The sequence below is a fragment of the Terrapene carolina genome, unplaced genomic scaffold (assembly GCF_002925995.2).
Source record: "Terrapene carolina triunguis isolate 2854851 unplaced genomic scaffold, T_m_triunguis-2.0 Scaffold21, whole genome shotgun sequence".
Taxonomy (NCBI): domain Eukaryota; kingdom Metazoa; phylum Chordata; order Testudines; family Emydidae; genus Terrapene; species Terrapene triunguis.
This window is the reverse complement of record NW_020664372.1, coordinates 35,887,029-35,908,056: the sequence shown is the minus strand read 5'-3', so window position 1 is coordinate 35,908,056 and position 21,028 is coordinate 35,887,029. Positions and strand designations below refer to the sequence as shown.

The 21,028-nt window shown below is 43.0% G+C and overlaps 1 protein-coding gene across 1 annotated transcript in view; it reads left to right on the top strand.

Annotated features, from left to right (window-relative positions):
- SH3RF3 (SH3 domain containing ring finger 3) overlaps positions 1-21,028 on the top strand; it is a 380,992-nt gene that overhangs the window by 306,533 nt on the left and 53,431 nt on the right. Inside the window, exons 5-6 of the mRNA XM_024224390.3 lie at positions 13,334-13,434; positions 16,702-16,872. Of these exons, the coding sequence (XP_024080158.2) occupies positions 13,334-13,434; positions 16,702-16,872 (272 nt within the window). The remainder of the gene's footprint in view (positions 1-13,333; positions 13,435-16,701; positions 16,873-21,028) is intronic.

Here is a 21,028-nt window from a genome sequence, read left to right as displayed (position 1 = left end):
GTGTAGCTCAAAAACTTGTCTCTTTCACCAACAGAAGTTCATCCAATAAAAGGCTTCCTCACCCACCTTGTCTTTATTCTAGGGTTGATATTTACTTCACTGCAATATTTTTCTTTACCTTTTCACAGCACTGCATATACTTTTTAACACATACTTGCCCACAAATATAAAGCACTGCTGTATTATAAAAGTATTTTAAAAAACAGTATTATAAAAATGACCTTTACATTTCACTTATTATATAAAAATGTTGTGGCTTTTGTTGATTTAAACCAGACCCTTCATGTTGTTTTGACATGGTTTTTGTTCATTTATAAGTTGCTACATTATTATAAGCCACTCATTTCTCCAGAAAGGCACATATTATACATGTTCAACAGTGATATGTATCGGGACAAAATCAGAGTATGAAATCACATATAATAAAAGTATTTCTGCATACCATTTAACTAACAATTGAAGACTGCAAGCTTTACTAACTTGTTCATTGTTATACAAGTGGTACCAACTCAGCTGCTTCCCACTAGCTAATACTTTGTGTATAGGTTTCTTATATTATTTTGAATTCATTTGGAAATGAGTGGTGGCCTTTTCATTTACTAAAAGCTTAGAGCTGCTTGGAGGTAAAATTATGAGCTTCAAACCACAGCAGCTGGAAAAAATAGCACAAACACAGCACATATTGGAAAACAATAATGGTTGGAAACAAAGCATTTCTGTTGCAAGAAGCGTTGCTTTGATCTCCATTTCATTGGCTTTTAAGAGAATTTGCATGTAGTATGCTTGATTCTGACATGCTGAGTGTACGCCATTAAACATAAGAACTGCCATTGAAAAGGTAATAGTGGCTGTCCATCATGCAGACTGTTCTGACATGCCCGTGAAATGAATTTTTATTGAAAATGTAGTAACGCTGCAGGCCTGTGATAAAACTGAAGTTGAATTAGGTAACTGGTGCAGAGGAGCTGTCCATAACTGAGATGCCCTAGACAGCTGATGAAGTCTCATGGCACACTAATTGTGCTTAAGCCTCAGATGGCTCATCTTGCTTCCATTTTCACCCCTTATAAATTATTCTTCCCTGCTTTTGGAAAGGTCATAGGTCAGCCCTGCTCTAGGTCCCCTGGTTTTTGACAGAAAATGCATCTCATGAATAATGAAGCATGGCTTTGTGCACACCAGCATAGTGTCTGAGTGAGGAGGAAAGGTTGCAAGAGCACCGTGTCTGTATTTTGAACAGTTCTTACCTTGTATGGGGAATCCATTTGTAATTCTTTGTGTGAAAGAGCAGGTATTTTAACTGCAGGCCACGCATTCTGGACAGGCCAAGAAGAATGAGTCTTGGCACATTCTCTTCAACCCCAAACTGTGACAGTATTTGAAAACAAAAGAATCCCCTTGAAATGACTGTCTCTGTATAAATCATTTGGAAATGTTGAATTTTAGCTGAGAAAATGTAAACATAGACCACTTTTAAAGCTGCAAACTGTTGAGTCTGACAGGTAATATGGGAGAGCTGACTGTGGGAAGCATATGGATTATATTTAAAATCAGAGTTGGGCCAAGAGCAGAACCTTGAACCTTAACCTTGAATTTGTGTGTGATGGAGGGCAGGACTGGGGAAGTAAAATTCAACCCCCTCCCCAGTTGTGGTTTGAGGTCAAATCCAAAACTGATTAGGACCTACTACCCGGTTCAGCTGTGAACAAAGACTGACCAGAACAGTTTTCACGAGATTTTGCCCAAAGATAACTGAAATTTCACAAGAACAGCTGATCTCATGAGAATTCCACCATTCTAGATGACAGAAATCAGATGATATCAATTGGAGCAAAAAATTGGAGACAGCATGAGAGCTTTTGGCATAGTTTAATCTGAAATCACCCTTGGCCTTTATATACCATGAAACTGTAGGCTAAAAATATCTGGAACTGGAGCCAAAAACTGCCTTCTCAGCCCATCTCTATTTAAAGTATATCATCAACAAATCTTGTGACTTCATGCTTGTTTTAAAGCACAGAGTTTTATGGGGGTTTGCACACACATGCCCATGTGTGTGCTGTATTATCAAAGTATATTTTAAGATACCAACAGAATTTAAAAGGTTTGTTAGCATGCACTACACTCATTGGAGTATTACATTTCTCTTCAAAGCTTTTGTAATCTAAAGATATGTTATTTGACTGATTCTCTAGGCTTGTTATATAAGCTAATCAGAACCCAATTCAAAGCAGTCATCCTAAAGAAATGACCGGTTTAAGTAGTTGTTATACTCCTTTCATCCTATACTTTTAGCGTCAATATAGTTTGAAAGGTTTTTCAAGAAGCCAAAAGCTTAGTTATATACTCTAGCTAGCTAAAAAAGCATATACTTTATGCAATATTTGAGAGAGTTTTATTGAACGGTGCAGAAATCTCATTCCTGCAAAACTAGCAAAACAAAACAAATAAAAGATCATTTTTTCCCAGGTTCTAAACAGGGTAGAAACCTCAAAACCTTTTACCACTGGAATCATTTTGTACAGATTCACCTTGGTGATTTATGTTACCTGCCAATCAACTTCTGATATTGGAGAATCAGGAGCAGATAAATATGCAAGCTAGAGGCTACTTTTTACAATGCACCAGAACATCCTGTCCTTCCACCATATAATATGTGTATGCACAATATTTTAGGGAAAACGATTACAATATACTCTTTTCTTATTGTTTGTTTATTTATGAAATATTTATATTGCAGTAGCACTTAGAGGCCCCAGGAGTGATTAAGGCCCCCTTGTGCCAGACACTGGACAGATACATATTCCTTGAATAACATTTAGGGGAGACTAGAACACTAGTGCTAACTGCTGAAAGGAGAACTCTGAAATAGAAATGGGGGGATGTGCAGTAAACTGATTAAAATGTACCGCAGATTTTATAGGGAAGGACTCTAAACAATTCATTTTAGAGGCCTAGGAAATTTCATACCAGACTGGCCAGCAATGTATACTGCACTTAGTCTATGGACAGAGTTCCCGCTGATGTTAATGCATAGTGTGTTCATAGATGAAGTTGACAAAAATAGGTTATTACAAACCCAAAGCTGTCTTTAGAATAAGGTGTAGTGGTAAGTGGAGGCTAAGGGGGCTCATTTACATGAATTCTCCACCTCTGATCAGCTTCATTATTCACATTTATGGAACAGATGTGTGTGTGGGGGAGGGGGGAAAAGGGCTTGTCCCATTTTGAACCAAAGCCAACTTGGTGCTAGAATAGGCTGACCTAGTGCTCAGCCGTACTGCCACCCATGCACTGCCTTTGGGGGCTTAAGTGCCTCAGAAGTCTGTAATTTGTGGGCTACATCAGGCACTAAGTAAATGACAATTAAATAAGATCAGCTACAGCAGGGGTGGGCAAACTACGGCCCGGAGGCCGCATCCGGCCCTTCAGACATTTTAATCTGGCCCTTGAGCTCCCACCGGGGAGCAGGGTTGGGGGCTTACCCTGCTCCGGGCATGCTATGGCTCCACGTGGCTCCCGGAAGCAGCAGCAGCATGTCCCCACTCTGGCTCCTATGCACAGGGGCAGCCAGGGGGCTCTACACGCTGCCCCTGCCCCAAGCACTGCCCCCGCAGCTCCCATTGGCCAGGAACTGTGGTCAATGGGAGCTGCAGGGGTGACGCCTACAGACAGGGCAGCGTGCAGAGCCACCTGACCACGCCACTGTGTAGGAGCCGGAGGGGGGATGTAAGGGTGCGGACTCGCCCCTGCGGCGCCTCCTGCTGGTCTCTTCTGGGAATTAGCTCATCCCAGCTCTGGAGCACCCTCTACAGGCTGGTGATCCGCCTTGCCACTGGCCCCCATGTCCCTCCCAGGACCCTGGTGCCCCTTTCTCCAGGTTGCTGCCCCCCTGGCAGTGCCCCCACACTCTGGGTCTCCCCACCCAGGGGAACCCCCACCCACTAACCCCACCTCGCCTCAGTGTAAGGCTACTGCCAGTCACCATCTAGCCCCCGCTCCCTGGGGCAGACTGCAGTATACGCCACTCATCACAGGCAAGGTTGGGTTTGGACCTGCTGCCTTTGCCTACCCCTGGGCTGCCCTCTGCAACCCCCAGTACCTGTTGACCTAATGCTAGGCCACAGCCTGGGGCTTTCCAGGCTGGAGCCATCCCAGCTCCTCTGCCTTTTCCCAGCCCTGCTCCACTCAGGTACCCTGTCTCTAGCCCCTGCAGCCAGGCCCTTCTCTCTCTGCGCTCAGAGAGAGACTGTCTGCTTGAGCTCCTGGCTCAAGCCTTTATAGGGCCAGCTGGGCCCTGATTGGGGCGTGGCCCCAGCTGAGCCTGCTTCCTCCCAATCAGCCCAGCTTTTCCCCTACCACAGCCCTCTCCCAGGGCTGTTTTAAGCCTTTGCAGGCAGGAGTGGATGACCACCTTGCTACAGGCGACATGCCGCTGCTTCCAGGAGCTATTTGAGGTAAGCGCCGCCAGGAGCCTGCACCCCTGACCCTCTCCTGTGCCCCAACACCCTACCCCAGCCCTGATCCCCCTCCCACCCTCTGAACCCCTCGGTCCCAGCCCGGAGTATCCTCCTGCACCCTCAACCCCTCATCCCCAGCCCCACCCCAGAGCCCACACCCCCAGCCAGAGCCCTCACCCCCCCATACCACAACCCCCTGCCCCAGCCCAGAGCCCCCTCCCACACCCTGAACTCATTTCTGGCCCCACTCCACAGCCCGCACCTCCAGCTGGAGCCCTCTCAACCTCCCACACCCCAACCTTCAATTTCGTGAGCATTCATGGCCCACCATACAATTTCCATACCCAGATGTGGCCCTTGGGCCAAAAAGTTTGCCCACCCCTGAGCTACAGTATTTGTAGAAGACAGGCAGTAGGTGGCATTTGCCCAGCTGCGGCTGTAATTATTTGTGTATGTTTGTTTTTACACCTATACCATTATAAAAGAAAGTCTTTTTCTGGAACTGGTAACACCCTTTTAGCTCCCACTTTGGTAATTAACATTTCATGAGGCCACTTGATCTTGCTAGAACACTTTTCGTCAATAGTGAGTAGCACTGCCGTGCATCAAGTGCATTATTATTAAGTGCATTATTTCTAGGAACATTAAGGCCTACAGTGATTGCCAGAGTCATTGTTTTATGGAGTCAGTGAATTAGAGAAATGAGTAGCATGAATCTCAAGGACCATTAGCCTGTTTTCTAGCTGGAATATTTCAGGAGGATGGTGTATTAATGTGTGTGTTGAATATCTGAGTGTTTCTCCCTTATTATACAGTAATAAAAAAAACCCTTGGAAATAAGATGTAAATATGCATTCAAAACATTAAAAGACATTTTCCTTTGAATTAATGAATGTGGCAAATGCCCTGCGGTGAGACTGTGCTGGATTTGCTTTGAAGTCAGAATCAAGATTTCTGGTTGGTGATTTTATTGACGATAACATATTTTTCTGCAAAGGCTGCAACTTGCAAAACTTCTGTACTCTGTCCCTAGTTTTATCACTGTCTTCATAATTCTCATGTCCCACCAAGAGACTCTCTTATTCCCTGAAGGCATAAAGTCTTTTAAAATGTAACCATCAAAAATGGCATTAAAGTAATAGCGAAGATCTGACTTAAACATAAAAAAGACAGAGAAAAGAGAATTCAGGATGGAAAACTTGCCTGCCAGCTGTCACGCTGTTGGAAGGGAGTGGAAGGGAAAGCACCAGGAAAATGGGTTTGGGATGAAGTTTCTGCCCTGATTGATGGTCTTTACTTTTAATTTCCTGGTCTCTGTAGGCTTGTCAGCCCTTCAGTATTAGTTTACTCTGAAACCCATTAGTCTATGTGACTGTTCATTCCCTTGCCACAAAGGATTCCTCTGTCATCAGAGTTGGATTAAGGCAATCCGAGACCCCAGCCACACTTGCACATGGAACCCCCTTCCTTGTCCATGGCCCCACTTCTCCTTTTTTGCACTTCTTGCAGGCTGAGGAAATGGGACTTGGTGTGGGTGCCCCTGCTGACACTAGCAGAGCATAGCTGTAAAGGGGTAGCAGCTGCGAGGGCTACATACATTCAACTTCTGCAGTGGTGTCAGCAGGGGATTGACCAGACCAGTGGCTTTCAGATTTCATAGCCCATGAACATGAAAGGGACAGTTCACACACCTCCGAACTGTTGTTTCAGGCTGTCTGCAGAGTCAGGTAGGTATCTCTGCACTGGTTACACTTGCTTTATGTTTTCAAGGTTTTCTGTGCAACCACAAGAGCTAGAAATGTGTTTTGTTTTCTAATGAAAACTGAAATGGTGACATCATCCCACAACTCCAGGAGTCCGAGCTCCTAGGCATGGCCTATAGTACCTATGTCCCAGTCCAGCCCTGTCTGTACATTGCACTGGGGTGCAGAAGAAAGGTGGGCGTGTGGGGGCCATTGGATCTGCCCACATGGAAACCCAAGAGCCAAACTCAGCAATGTCAGCTGTCCCTCTACTCCAGTTCCCCAGATTAACCAAGCACAACATGTCTACATGGGTGAGAAGGCCTTGAACCATGTGCTGTGACTGAGAATTCCTTTGCTCAGCCTCTCTCTGTTTGTGTGGATCTTTCTCATTACAGTCTTTCTACTATTTTTCAGAGTTTAGACCTACAATAGCACAGAGGGTGCTACTAACAGAGCACAATGAGCCACCCACAGGTGTGCAGCATCAGAAGATGTTCTTCAGCACCCAGTTGTGCAGTCTCTTTTCTAATCTGCTGGCCAGCTGTACATTACTTCAGAAGAATCAGCTGTCATTTAAAAGAAAATAACTATTTGCTATTTCACAGCTTTTTGTTAAATACAGCAAACATGGGGCATTATTTGGCTCAGGGGATTGGTTATAGGAAAGGAAGTCCCTTACTTCTAGATTGCTAGTTTAAAGACAGTATAGGGCGCTAGTCATCTTCAGGCTGTTTAGTGGCCTATCAGTTTTGGTATGGGTTAGTGATCTCAATCCAGTTTCTAGGAGCAGCCTCCAGATCAGAACACTACTACCACTATTTCAATAAATAGCTTCCCAATAGGGGGGCATTATAGTGTGATTATGTATGGGGTCATTGGAAACATTCTGGAATAGCAGCATGTCTCTGGAAAGCCGAAGATGCCATGTACTGGCCAAACATGATATCAGAGAATATCCGAGACCTGGTGTGGAGTTGTGATACATGTGGGGAAATGCAGGCCAATCAGGAAAAAGAGACAATGAAAATAAATAGCATTCCCAACAGTCCTTGAAGCCAAGTAGGAATGGGCCATTTCATAGCAAACCATACAAACTAGCTCATTACTGTAGACTACTATTCAGCCTTCTGGAAATTGGATGAACTGGCAGACACTACCTCAGCAGCCATCATAGGCAACGCAATGAAGCATTTCATGGTATCCTAAACTGTATAGCTTCAGACAATGGACCCAAGTTCACTTGCAGTGAGTTTGTGCAATTTATCCAAAATGGGAATTTAGTCACATGACATCATTATCATACCACAGCCAGTCAAAGAGCAAAGCTGAATTGGCCGTAAAAATTGCTAAGACTTTTTAAAAGAGAGCTGCAAAAGCAAAGAAAATATATGGCAGGCCATTCTTAAATGGAGAAGCCCCTCCCAGAAGGCATTCACAGCAGCCTGGTACAACGCTTGATGTCAAGACTCATGCATACTTTGGTGCCTATAGCCCCAACAACCAGGAATAGAAGGAGTTATGAACAAAAAAGAAGACAGACATGCAAAAGCCAAAGCCTGCTACAACTGAGAAGATAAAAACCGCCCAGAACTACAATTGGGAGATCCTGAGAGGATCAAATTATTTCCTCAGAACAAATCATGCACTTGTCCAACCCATGTAGCTTCCTTCCAAGTAAAGATAAATCTTCCTTTATATCAGGCAGCAGTCGATGGACATATATTTTACTGAAACTGCAAATACAGTCATCCACTGCGTGTGCCAGACAAAAACCTGGATGCAGGGGATAATATATACTCTTTGCTGAGGCTTGATCAGCAGTACACAGAAGGATCATAGGCAGACAAGTAACCAGTAGATACTGAAACAGACTCACAAAACTCTACACTACCAGAACTACCAAGACACTCTCTTGTCATCACAAGACAGACTTGCACTTGCTCTAACATTAAACCACCGGCAAGGTGTACACAAGACTTTGTCCTAAACTAAGGCCATTAAAGAACAAACACAGAAGAAAATGCATTAGTTTTTGGCGCACTGAACAACCACAATTGGCTCTAGTTTTTCTCCCTTGTTGTCAGACCTGGCAGAAAGGCATGGAGACTGAACTCTCTGTGTCGGGAGAGGCAGTTCCTCTAGGTTAGTTTGAGGTACACTCACAGGGTAGTATGCAAGAGCTTGTTGGGCAAAAGTCAACATGGTTTCTCTAAAGGGAAATCGTGTCTTACTAATATATTAGAGTTCTTTGAAGGGGTCAACAAACATGTGGACAAGGGGGATCCAGTGGACATAGTGTACTTAGATTTCCAGAAAGCCTTTGACAAGGTCCCTCACCAAAGGCTCTTACGTAAATTAAGTTGTCATGGGATAAAAGGGAAAGTCCTTTCGTGGATTGAGAACTGGTTAAAAGACAGGGAACAAAGGGTAGGAATTAATGGTAAATTCTCAGAATGGAGAGGGGTAACTAGTGGTGTTCCCCAAGGGTCAGTCCTAGGACCAATCCTATTCAACTTATTCATAAATGATCTAGAGAAAGGGGTAAAAAGTGAGGTGGCAAAGTTTGCAGATGATACTGAACTGCTCAAGATAGTTAAGACCAAAGCAGACTGTGAAGAACTTCAAAAAGATCTCACAAAACTAAGTGATTGGGCAACAAAATGGCAAATGAAATTTAATGTGGATAAATGTAAAGTAATGCACATTGGAAAAAATAACCCCAACTGTACATACAATATGATGGGGGCTAATTTAGCTACAACAAATCAGGAAAAAGATCTTGGAGTCATCTTGGATAGTTCTCTGAAGATGTCCATGCAGTGTGCAGAGGCGGTCAAAAAAGCAAACAGGATGTTAGGAATCATTAAAAAGGGGATAGAGAATAAGATGGAGAATATATTATTGACCTTATCTAAATCGATGGTACGCCCACATCTTGAATACTGCGTACAGATGTGGTCTCCTCATCTCAAAAAAGATATCCTGGCACTAGAAAAGGTTCAGAGAAGGGCAACTAAATTGATTAGGGGTTTGGAGAGGGTCCCATATGAGGAGAGATTAAAGAAGCTAGGACTTTACAGCTTGGAAAAGAGGAGACTAAGGGGGGAGATGATAGAGGTATATAAAATTATGAGTGATGTGGAGAAAGTGGATAAGGAAAAGTTATTTACTTATTCCCATAATACAAGAACTAGAGGTCACCAAATTAAATTAATAGGCAGCAGGTTTAAAACAAATAAAAGGAAGTTCTTCTTCACACAGCACACAGTCAATTTGTGGAACTCCTTACCTGAGGAGGTTGTGAAGGCTAGGACTGTAACAGCATTTAAAAAAGAACTGGATAAATTCATGGAGGTTAAGTCCATTAATGGCTATTAGCCACTATGGGTAAGGAATGGTGTCCCTAGACTCTGTTTGTCAGAGGATGGAGATGGATGGCAGGAGAGAGATCACTTGATCATTACCTGTTAGGTTCACTCCCTCTGGGGCACCTGGCATTGGCCACTGTCGGTAGACAGGATACTAGGCTAGATGGATCTTTGGTCTGACCCAGTACGGCCGTTCATATGTTCTTATGTTCATAGGCTGGCAGACAGGACCACAGCGGGGGGCCACGCTGGGCGCAAAGCCTGAGGGTGCTGCAGCACCCCCCGCACCCCTACTTCCCGGGCCTATGGACGGGGCTGGGGGCCAGCCTCCCCCAGCCAGTCCTTTAGCGCTGCCCAGCTTGTGCAGCCCTGGGTTCCAGTGGCAATTTAAAGGGACTGGGGCTCCCGCTGCTGCTGCAGCAGCGGCAGCCGGGAGCCCCAGGCCCTTTTAAATCTCTGGGCCCTGGGGCAGCTGCCCCTTTTGTCCCCCTCCCCCCCTTGGTAGCCTTGCTGGTACAGTCCTTAAAGCCCTGCCGCAGCAGCGCTTTAACATCAGCTGTGTACCAGCCCGTACCAGCAGTTACTTTCTTACTGCTACGCCGTAACGGCCCGTACCAGCCCACTTTCACCTCTGCTTCCGAGCCCCCCAGTCAGGATCTGCCCATTCCCGAATCTCTTAATCCAGGAGCGGTGGAAATCAAGCACCCCAATCCGGGCTCACTTTACCTCATGGCCCACTTTACTCATCCAGCTATTGAACGGTTTATGAAAGGCCTAGTGAGGATTTTCCCACCGGTGATCAAACCTACATCTCAATGGGACCTTACTCTCATCCTGTCGATGCTCACAGGTCCATCTTTTGAACCTATGGCAACATGTTCCATGACCTATCTGTCCATAAAGGTGGCATTCTTAGTGTCTATCACTTCGGCCAGGAAGGTCAGCGAGCTTGGAATCATTATGGCAGACCTTTTGTAAACAGTTTTTCACAAAGAAAAGATTTATCTTCAACTACGCCTCAAGTTCCTCCCCAAGATTGTTTCTAAATTTCACATCAATCAAAGTATGCACTTAGCTGTATTTTTCCCGAAACCCCACACTTCCACTGAAGACAAGAGACTTCACTCCTTCAGTGTTCGGCATGCCCTGGTGTTCTACCTGCAAAGAACCAAACCTATTAGAAAATCACCAAGACTTTATATCGCAACAGTGATAGAGTGAGAGAGAGAGATCTCGCGGTCAAGCCATGTCCTCCCAGAGGATTTCTAAGTGGCTCTTGGGATGCATTCTTGAGTACTATAAGTAGCAAAAATCTCTTCCCTGGGGATGGTGGAGTCATAGCTCACTCCACACGAATATAAGCTATCTCCACGGCATCCCTATATGATGTTCTGCTGCAGGACATGTGCAAGGCAGACACCTGGAGTTCTATCCACACGTTCCTGACGCACTATGGTTTAGTTCAGGGGTCGGCAACGTTTCAGAAGTGATGTGCCGAGTCTTCATTTATTCACTCTAATTTAAGATTTCGCGTGCCAGTAATACATTTTAACGTTTTTAGAAGGTCTCTTTCTATAAGTCTATAATATATAACTAAACTATTGTATGTAAAGTAAATAAGGTTTTTAAAATGTTTAAGAAGCTTCATTTAAAATTAAATTAAAACGCAGAGCCCCCCGAACCAGTGGCCAGGACCCGGGCAGTGTGAGTGCCACTGAAAATCAGCTTGTGTGCCGCCTTCGGCACGTGTACCGTAGGTTGCCTACCCCTGGTTTAGTTCATGTCTCGGCTATGGATGTAGCAGTGGGCTCTGCAGTATTGTAGATATCTTTGCTACCAGCTTCCTCACACCCACCTCCAATCTGAGCACTGCTTGTCAATCACCCACATGTGGAATACACGTCACTCGAAGAAGAAATGGAGGTTACTTACTATAACTTTGAAATGTGTGGTCTTATCTGTATTCCACTCCCTGCCCTCCTCCCTCTGCTTTGGATCCTGTGGGATTGTGGGAGAGGCTTCAACCCGCACTGACTCTCATACCCTGGGTCGGGGGCACAAGTTGATCTATGGCGCAGGTGCAGGCCAACAGACACATGACGCCTGCTGCACATGTGTACCCATGTGTGGAGTACAAAGAGGGACCACACATCTCGAAGAACCAGTAAGTAATCTCCATATATCTTGGCAGCCTCTAAAAGTACACAGCCAAATTCTTCCCACAGATATGCACCCATGGTTTCAAATGACTTCAATGTGAACTCAGAATCAGTCCGTATGGTGTATTTCACAGATGTTAATGCTTCAATATTTGGTTCTTTGGACCTTAGAGTTGCCTGAATTTTAGTTTGGTGATGCTTTTTGATCCGGAAAGGTGCTGAGGGATCACAGCTTTTGCTTCAATTAGCATTGTGGGCGCTCAGCAACTCTCAGGGTTAGGCCTTTATTGAAGTTAAAAATGTAGTTACTAGATTTATACAGATTCCAGGTCCATTACAGGGTACAGTGTGCAGTAGTTTGAGAGACCCCGCTTTTGTAAGACCCCCTTCATCGTGAGGTATCTTGAACACGCTGTAGTGTCAAAAGTTGATCTACCTCCATACAACTTTAGGGCTGTGAACTTTCCAGTTAAAATAATACCTACCTCTCATAGAGCACTTTTCCTCAGTAGATCTCAAAGCACTTAACAAAGGAGGTGTCACAGGCATAGCCCTGTGCTCCTGTCTTCTCGTACAATTGTCTCTAACACCTCTGGTTTGTTGTGTTATCTCATCTACCATCCCTTCACAGTCCTGTGCAGCAACTCTGTTTACAGTGGCATGCAAACATTTTGCCGGAGAAAGAACTCCCTTTATCCTTGCCCTGTTAGCCTCTCCCACTCTCTCTCATTCCCTTTTCTTGCACTTCCTTCCTGGGCACCTTTCAACTCTTCCAGTTAATGGGTTAACTAGCTCCTTGGCTCCCCCAGCTCATACTTATCTAGTAATTAGCCCCAGCTTCCCTCAGTCAGGCCCATCTCTGGGAAAACTAATTTGACTTACAGTGACCATAGTGCTGGTTCAGAGCACTCTGTTACAGGAGGCCAGTATCATTATCCCCATTTTACAGATGGCAAAACTGAGGCACAGAGCTGGCTTGCCTAGGGTCACCCAGCAGGCTAGTGACAGAGCAAGGAATAGAACCAAAGTCTCTTGAATCCTAGTCCAGTTCTATATATACACAGCCACACTGACGCCCCTGTTTTCATTTGCACTGCCATCTGTCTCCGTTCTTTAAGGAGATAAAGGTTCCTGACCATAAAAAGCAATATTCAAATATGATCACATCTGTGAGTGAAAATTATCTATTTTTCAAAAAATATATGAATAATTAACCAAAGTATTACGGAAAAGAAAATGAGCTAGTAAAAAAAAATGTTCTTATCAAAGTAGACACCATTTCAGGGGACATAAATATTGAACTGGTTTTATAAACTAGCCAAGTGGATTTGCTTTCTAAATGTTTTAGGGTTCATATGCAAGTTACAGCTGAACTATTCTGACATGCCTGTGGAAATGCTATTAATAAGCTACTGTCCCTTGTGCCTGAAATGTATTCTTGGAATTTCTGAGGCTAAAAGCGCATGTTGTCATACAATATCAGTAAGGTGGCAAATCTGAGAAATAGGCTTTGCTTGGAAACTCACAAAGGATGTATTTTACCCTCTGTTTTAGGAAATGATGTATTTCACTTCTTGTGTATCTTATTTGTATGTTTTCAGGACTCCTCCTCAATTGGAACAGCTACAGTGGCTGGACCCAGAACAAGTGCAATAATTGGAGATCAGGGAACACCGACAAAGGTCCAGCTCCCCCTCAATATGTAAGTAGCCAGTTCATCTTAATCACACTCAGGCATTTTGCAAATCACTTGTGGTTTTGATTTTTTTTTTTTTTTAATTATTTGAAAGAGTAGTTCTCATAGCAGTAGCTCTTTGAATACAGTTATCTCAATCTCAAACCTTCCGCTGAAATTGAAAAATGAACAGTGAAAGGCCAGGTCACCTTTCTTTACATAGTCCTTTTTTTAGCTTACAGGATATTTATTACAGCTATCTGAATCATTGCAAAGCAAATGGAGTGCCTATCTGCTAGAGAAAGCCTGCTCCCTTAAATTAAAGGCTTTAGGAAGGCCAACTCCCATACATTGGAACAACTGAGTCAATCATCATTCAGATGAACTGTGCCTAACCATAAAAAGTAGTCCAATCACATTCTTCAGTACAATAACCAAAGACATCAAATGGAACATTTTAAGTGCAAGAATATCGTGAGTGTATAAATACTGGGTGGAAGAACAGTAGGTTGATTAGATAGGGTATAGGAGCAATAGGATCCATTATAATAATTCTCTTCTAGGCCAGTGAATATATTGGGTACCTATGTCATTAAACTACTGAACCCCTTCTTCTAATAAAATATATGAAAACCCAACTGAACCTTAACATACATATGTTTGTGTGCATAATGCCCTAAAAGAGTAGCTGAAATTCACACACGCAAACATGTAAAATGAGATGACAGATCTACTTTAAACGGAATAGGACATTCAAAACCATGAAAACTAGCCCTTAGTAAACCCATTCTGCCACAACGAGTACTAAAGCTTAGAGGATACAAAACATCATTCATTGTTCTGAGATTCTGATGAGAGAATCGTATTGTTACTCTGCAGTCACTCTGTGGAGCCTGTGTGATATTAATGTGATGATACATATTGAGGCAAATACTTCTCCTACCTTTTCAGATGCTTAGGGCCCTGGTGGAGTTCTGCTCTGCAAGGGAAGATTCCCTTACATATTGATAAAATCAGTGCTCAAGTTCTTAAAAAAAAAAAAGTTCCAGAATACATGATTTCAAGAACAAGAATACTTTAGGACAGGTTGAATCACTGGCTGGAGGTGCAGGGATAGTTATCAGTAGTACCAGAACCAGGCTTGCACATGCTCTCTGACATGAGAATTTATATCCCTTCCAAACACTGGGTTTTTTTAAAAAACACTTACTACTGTAACTCCAGACATTCTTGCTGTCCATGTGTATGTGTAATCCCTTTATGAATCCTGCTAGCTTTTGGCATCAGTGCTTTCCGGAACATTCCAGCACGACTCAAGTGCTGGATAAAAAGGGTAAGTAGGTCTAAGACTGTCTAATTTAGACTAAGTTGTACCACCACTTTACACATGACCTCTGAATTAGGCCCAAACAAGTACTAATCAGAGGCGAGCCATGCTTCTTGGTCCCAAGTTGTGCAGCCTCCACACTCTCCATTGTATCCTAACAGAGCACTGTGATGAGGGATGAGCACTGAAGCATGTAGCACTGTTTCATGTCAGGCAGATGCATTTCAGTGTTCTTCAGTTCATATGCAGCCTCGTGTTTTCTGTCAGGTGAGCACCAATAGAGCTGATCATTGCTACCTCATTATACAAACTGAACAAAAAATATGCAGAATGGTTTCTCCTGTCTGACTAATGAAATATAATTATATCACATGCACATGGTAAACGGAGCCAAGTACATCAACCTAAGCATGCCCAGAGGAGCTGTTATCAAATATTTTGTATTCTACTCATTACTGTTGTTTATTTACTGGCTGCAAAAGAAAAAGAAAAATCTACTGGTAACATAAAGGAATAAAATAGGAAAAACTAATAGGATTTATTCTTCAATTATATTTCCTAAAGAGCAGAAGTAAAAAGCCAAGCATCATTTTTATTGGTTGCAGGTCTACAATCACTATGGTTATAGTTTTCATTATTTCTTTGTTTCTCTGCTACTAGGTATGCACTGAACCCCTTCTAACCTTTCCTCAATATGAGGATATTCTGCTACATTTTGTAGGGTAAATGCAGTTTTCACAGCATTTACCCATTTGTTCTAGTCCTTCCGTACTGCCTTCAAAACAACACTCAGGAATGAGCAATCATAAACAGGGATGGTTGGAAATCTCCTTTTGTATTGGTGGCAAGGGGATAGTGTCAAAAAACTTGATTGTTATAAGATAGAAGGTGCTGTGGGGTGGTTGTTCTTGTTGTTTTTTCCTTAACAGGCTTCCTAGCTATCCCCCAAAGTACAAGCAATCATTCTGAATTTTCAGCAAGCATCTCTCCAAACACTGGGACTAATTTTAGCAGCTATAAGTTGTAGTATTTCATAGCATGAGTCATGTCCCTGAAGTAATGAAGCAAGAACAAAAGAGAGATGAAAGGAAAGATCATAAACAAAGGGAATAAATAAAAGTATAATTAAATGTATAAAAAGTTATGGCTATTGAGATCAAGATTAAGTTGTGCATATTGAGATAAAGACTAAGGTTATATGCATACTGCATACAAAAAACATAGGGTCAACTCTGAGTCCTTGCTGTGGAGAAACTCCCATTGATTTTAATGGGAGTTTTGCCTGAGTAAGGATGCCATGGTTTGGCCCTAAGACCGTTGTTAAAAGAGTATCATCTTATCCACACACACAGAAATGTAGGAATTCTCATATTGGACCAGTATCCTGTTTCTGGCAATGGGTAATACAAGATGAAGAAGCCCTATAGCAAGCATTTGTGAAATAATCTGCTTGTAAGAAAAGTTTCTTCCTAATCCCCAAAGTTAGAGGCTGGATCGTGCTCTGAACCATACAAATTTATATCCTCTCCAGACATTTGACTTTTTAAAAATACTTAATATTGTAACTCTGGACATTCTTGCTACCCATATGTATATGTAATCCTTTTATGAAACCTGCTAAAGTCTTGGCTTCAGTGCTACTTTGTGGCAGTGAGTTCGGCTGGCTAATTGTGCATTGTGTGAGAAAGTATTTCTGTGTGTCAGTTTTAAAGTTCTGCCTTATAATAAAATAAACAATCCCCTTTGTTCTCATATTCTGAGCGAGGATGAATAGCAGTATTTGATCAGCCAGCTCTGTGCCATTCATTATTATGTATACCTTAATTATGTCCCCTCTTTAGTCATTGTTTCTGAGCAGCATGTGTGTCACAGGGCTTTCCTGCACTGTTAGACTGAAATAAGAACCTTAACATCACTTGTTTTGGCATCATCTATACACTCAGCATGTGTGTAACTTCTCCCTGCAGCTACTTAGCTCTGTATGCATACAAGCCTCAGAAGAATGATGAGCTGGAGCTGCGTAAAGGCGAAATGTATCGGGTCATTGAGAAGTGTCAGGATGGCTGGTTCAAGGGGACATCTCTGAGAACGGGAATGTCTGGAGTCTTTCCAGGCAACTACGTGACTCCTGTTTCCAGGTGAGGACCATTGGCCAGAGGTTATTAGGTAGCTCTGCATAGGAGCAGGGATGTACAGAGAGGAGGGCAGGAGTTCCTACTTCTACAGAAAAATTAAAAATGGGTAGATTTAGTTTTAAATTGCACACTCTTCCCCAAAAGCTTTATTAATGGCAATTTTCTACCATTACCATCTTAGGTATCTTGGTTTGCTGATTTTGGTTTTAGAATCACTCACATTTTCAAGAGACATTATTAATTGTTTTAAATTACTACATTTACAGTTTATCTGGATTGCCTACCCCATTATTTTAAAGAACCAATGAGCTATGGAGTCCATATCCAAAAAAAGGAACTAAAGGAGTTTTACAATAGAGATGAGAAAAATAAGGAGAGATTGTAGTTTGTTTTTCAACACCTCATCATTTGTATTTTGGTTTTGTAAAACCAAAACTGCAGAGTCATTTGAATAGAGGTTCAATTTTATCAGAAACCCCCAAAGTTCAGAGGTGGAAAGTAAGTTTGATAAAATTAGTCCTGTTTCAGCCACCTGTGTATCAGAAATAGAACGGAGTGAGAAGAAACACAGTTTTGGATTTTGCAAAATTTCATTGGTCAGCGTTTTGTTTGGCAAAGCCAAAACAAAGGCTGTTTCTGACAGCATTTTATAGAAAACTCGGAAACTTGAGGGAAAGGGTCTAGGTAACTGGTTTCAGATTTGATCCCTCCCTAGTTTACTGCAATAGACAGTGTATGGTATAGACAAAACTAAAGACAAGCATAAATTGTAAAGAAAAACATAATAAATGAAGGGAGTCAAACGAAAACCAAACCAGAGAACCATTTCGAACTGGTATTTTTACTTGAACCAGAACCGAACCGAAACCATAATTTTATCCAACTTACTTACCTGATTTGGAACTGAACTGAAAAAAAAATTGGGCTACTGGTTAAAGGTTCAGCATTTTTAAGCTCAATATTCTAAAAAAACTACTGTGACCATATTTTCATTATAAAACAAGACAACAAAATAAATATTCATGTGATTGGTGCTAGAAAGGCCTGCCCCAGTATATAGTAGAACCTCACAGCAGTGGTGGATTAGCCACTGGGCCAACGGGGCCTGTGCCCAGGTGACCCCTGGAAAAATGGGCATGCCCCGACTTGCTCCGCCTGCCCACAGCAAGCCCCCACGCCCCGACCCCACTTCCCAGCAGGAGCACTGGGTAGGCAGGGGAAGCCCGCGTGCCCCAATCCCGGAGGAGCGCTGGGCGTAGGGTGACCAGACAGCAAGCGTGAAAAATCAGGACGGGGGTGGGGTGTAATAGGAGCCTATGTAAGAAAAAGCTCCAAAAATCGGGACTGTCCCTATAAAATCGGGACATCTGGTCACCCTAGCTGGGTGGGCGGGGGAAGCCCCCATGCCCTGATCCAGCTCCCCAGCAGGAGCACTGGGGGGGATGGAGGGAACTGCAGGCAGAATGGGTGGGGAGGGCCCCCACTTGCTCTGGCCCAGGGTCCCAGAAACCTGTAATCCACCTCTGCCTCAGAGTTACAAACACCTCGGAAATGAGGTTGTTTGTAATTCTGAAATGTTCAAAATTCTGAACAAAACGTTATTGTAGTTCTTTCAAAAGTTTACAGCTGAACATTGACTTAATACAGCTTTGAAACTTTACTATGCAGAAGAAAAATGCTGCTTTCCCTTTATTTTTTTAGTAGTTTACATTCAACACAGTACTGTACGGTATTTGTTTGGTTTGTTTGTTTGTCTTTGTTTTGTCTCTGCTGCTGCCTGATTGTGTACTTCCAGTTCCAAACGAGGTGTGTGGTTGACTGGTCAGTTCATAATGCTGATATTTGTAACTCTGAGGTTCTACTGTAATGAGAAGAGAATGACATGATAATGAGAATCGACGAAGGCCAGCCCACAAGTGTAGGAAGGGAGAGAGGAAGTTTAGGAGCAGCCTGCTTACCACATGAGGCAGCAGGGGGCCCCAGAGACAGATCTCTGAGACTGCCCTGGGGAGGAATCAGGTGGAATCCTCCCTGGTCCCAGAAGTTAACAATAACTCTTCAAACCCAAGGAAAAATGTAGTGGCTCCCAACCCTTCTGCACCTTAGGCAGGCCTCCTCTGACCCATCTCCAGTATCTGGGGCATTTCCTCCCACCAGTTGCCCCACTTGAGGCCCCAAACTCAAATGTATCCTTTCACCGCAGAAGTCCAATATGACACAGCAAATATTAGAAGATGTTATTTTAGTTTGCTCAAACAAATTGTTCATAAAAAAAATTGTGTTTATTTGACAACACAAAAACACTAGGAAAACTCTTGAAGTTGAAGATATATGGTCAAAAATCAAAATAGTTTCAATTTTAAGTTTCAACTCTCTTTTTTGAATTTACTTCCACTAACATTGATATTTGATTCAAATAGGTTCAAACTGATAACTGAACCATTGTTTGGGTTTTTTCTGATGACTTGAACCAGAATTGAACCCAACACACTGACTGCAACTGAATCGGAACCTGAACCAAAACAAAATAAATATTGGTTCGACTCTCTGAATAACTGTAACATTGTTTTCACTTTGCCCCACCTGTAGTCTAGTTGACATTCTAAGGTTGCATTTCAGTGCCAAAAGAATTAACGCTATAGCTTTGTAATGCCTGAATTATTCATTAATCTAAATTTCTTTATCTGATTTTTATACAGCAACTTGGCTGCCTGCGGTACTTGACTCTTTAGCTCTTAACAAGTAAAAGGTTCATGCTGTGGTATTGGTGATCCGGATCAGCAAGACTTTGCTAAATGCAGCATGTCATAGCTAGAATAAGACACTGAAAAGTGCTAAAAGGCAAAAATGCTTTCTGCACCACATGAGTTCTATGATTAATTTTATGATCCATTAGAAATGAACGTGTAATTAAAACAGTCTGTTCACATATGCAGTACCTTAAGTGAAAACAGCAAGAAAAATACTATAATAAACAAACTCTCCCATTTGTCACAGTCTTTGATTTACCCGTTTTCCTTTCCTTCAACCAGCAAAACAAAGGAGCATGCTAGGGGGCGGGGTGGAGGGCTGTGCACGGACAGTTGGGAACAGGGACAGGGTATCCAGGAAATGTACTAATTTCAAGTATCTCTCAGGCTCCCTCTGCTGGAGGGTTCCTAAGGGATTCCCCAGCAGTGTTATTAAACCACCAGGGTTGCATCTCTGCTTGTGAGCGCAGAGACGTGAATGTTGCTATATTGGTGAATCAAGCCTATTGCAGGTGATTTAGCCAGTTCTCTCTGAATCTCATTTCCTACTTGTCCACCTTTCACAATGTCATTGAGGGTGACACATAGCACCCAAAGGGGGCAAGGACCCTAGACAGTGTCACCTCTTCCCTGTCTGGAAGGTGGGGGAAATGTTCAAGATTTTCCAGTTTAAAAGAAACCCAGTTATACCACCATGAAGATGGATTCAAAACAACATAAATAGGCAAACTTTATACAAAGTGAAAAAATGTAGGAATCTGTTTCTATTATTTTTCTTTCTTCTCTTGTTTATCTTCCTGTCTTCACATTTTTTGACTGTAACATCTTGCATCCTCTCGTTAGTGTGTGTGTCCATGCTTTCCCTCAGACTTATTCCTTTGTAATTGTTTTCCCCCTTCACTCTCTTTCTTTAGGACTTAATATCTTCTTCTCTGGTTTGGCCTTTCACTCTGTCTAATTCGTATGTTCAGTGTTTCCCCTCCCTCTCTTCCTTTCCCCTCTCTCTGTCCTATTACGCTTAAACTATTTCTCTCTCTAAAGGCCTCTCACCCATCCAGCCTCCTACAGCCTAGTCTTAGCTCCCCTCCATTATCTCCTCTCCCCTGGTCTGATTTCCTGCAATGTCGCCCCTTCATTTTCTCCAGCCCAAATAGTTCTCTCCCCATCCTCCTGTATCATGTCCTCATGTTCTGCCCTTTACCCTCTTCTGTCTCCTCCTCTTGTGGAGCTCAATGCAGTGAGGTGGACAAGGGAGGGCAATGAGAACAGAATAGCACCAAAGCCATTTGCTCGGTTTCACAACACTGCTGGGAAGTAGGGGGCAGGCACTTGGCTAGTGGAGAAGAACACACTATACATGTAAGAGCAAATAGAGAGCTGGCATCTGTACAGTATTTTCACCCCTTCTG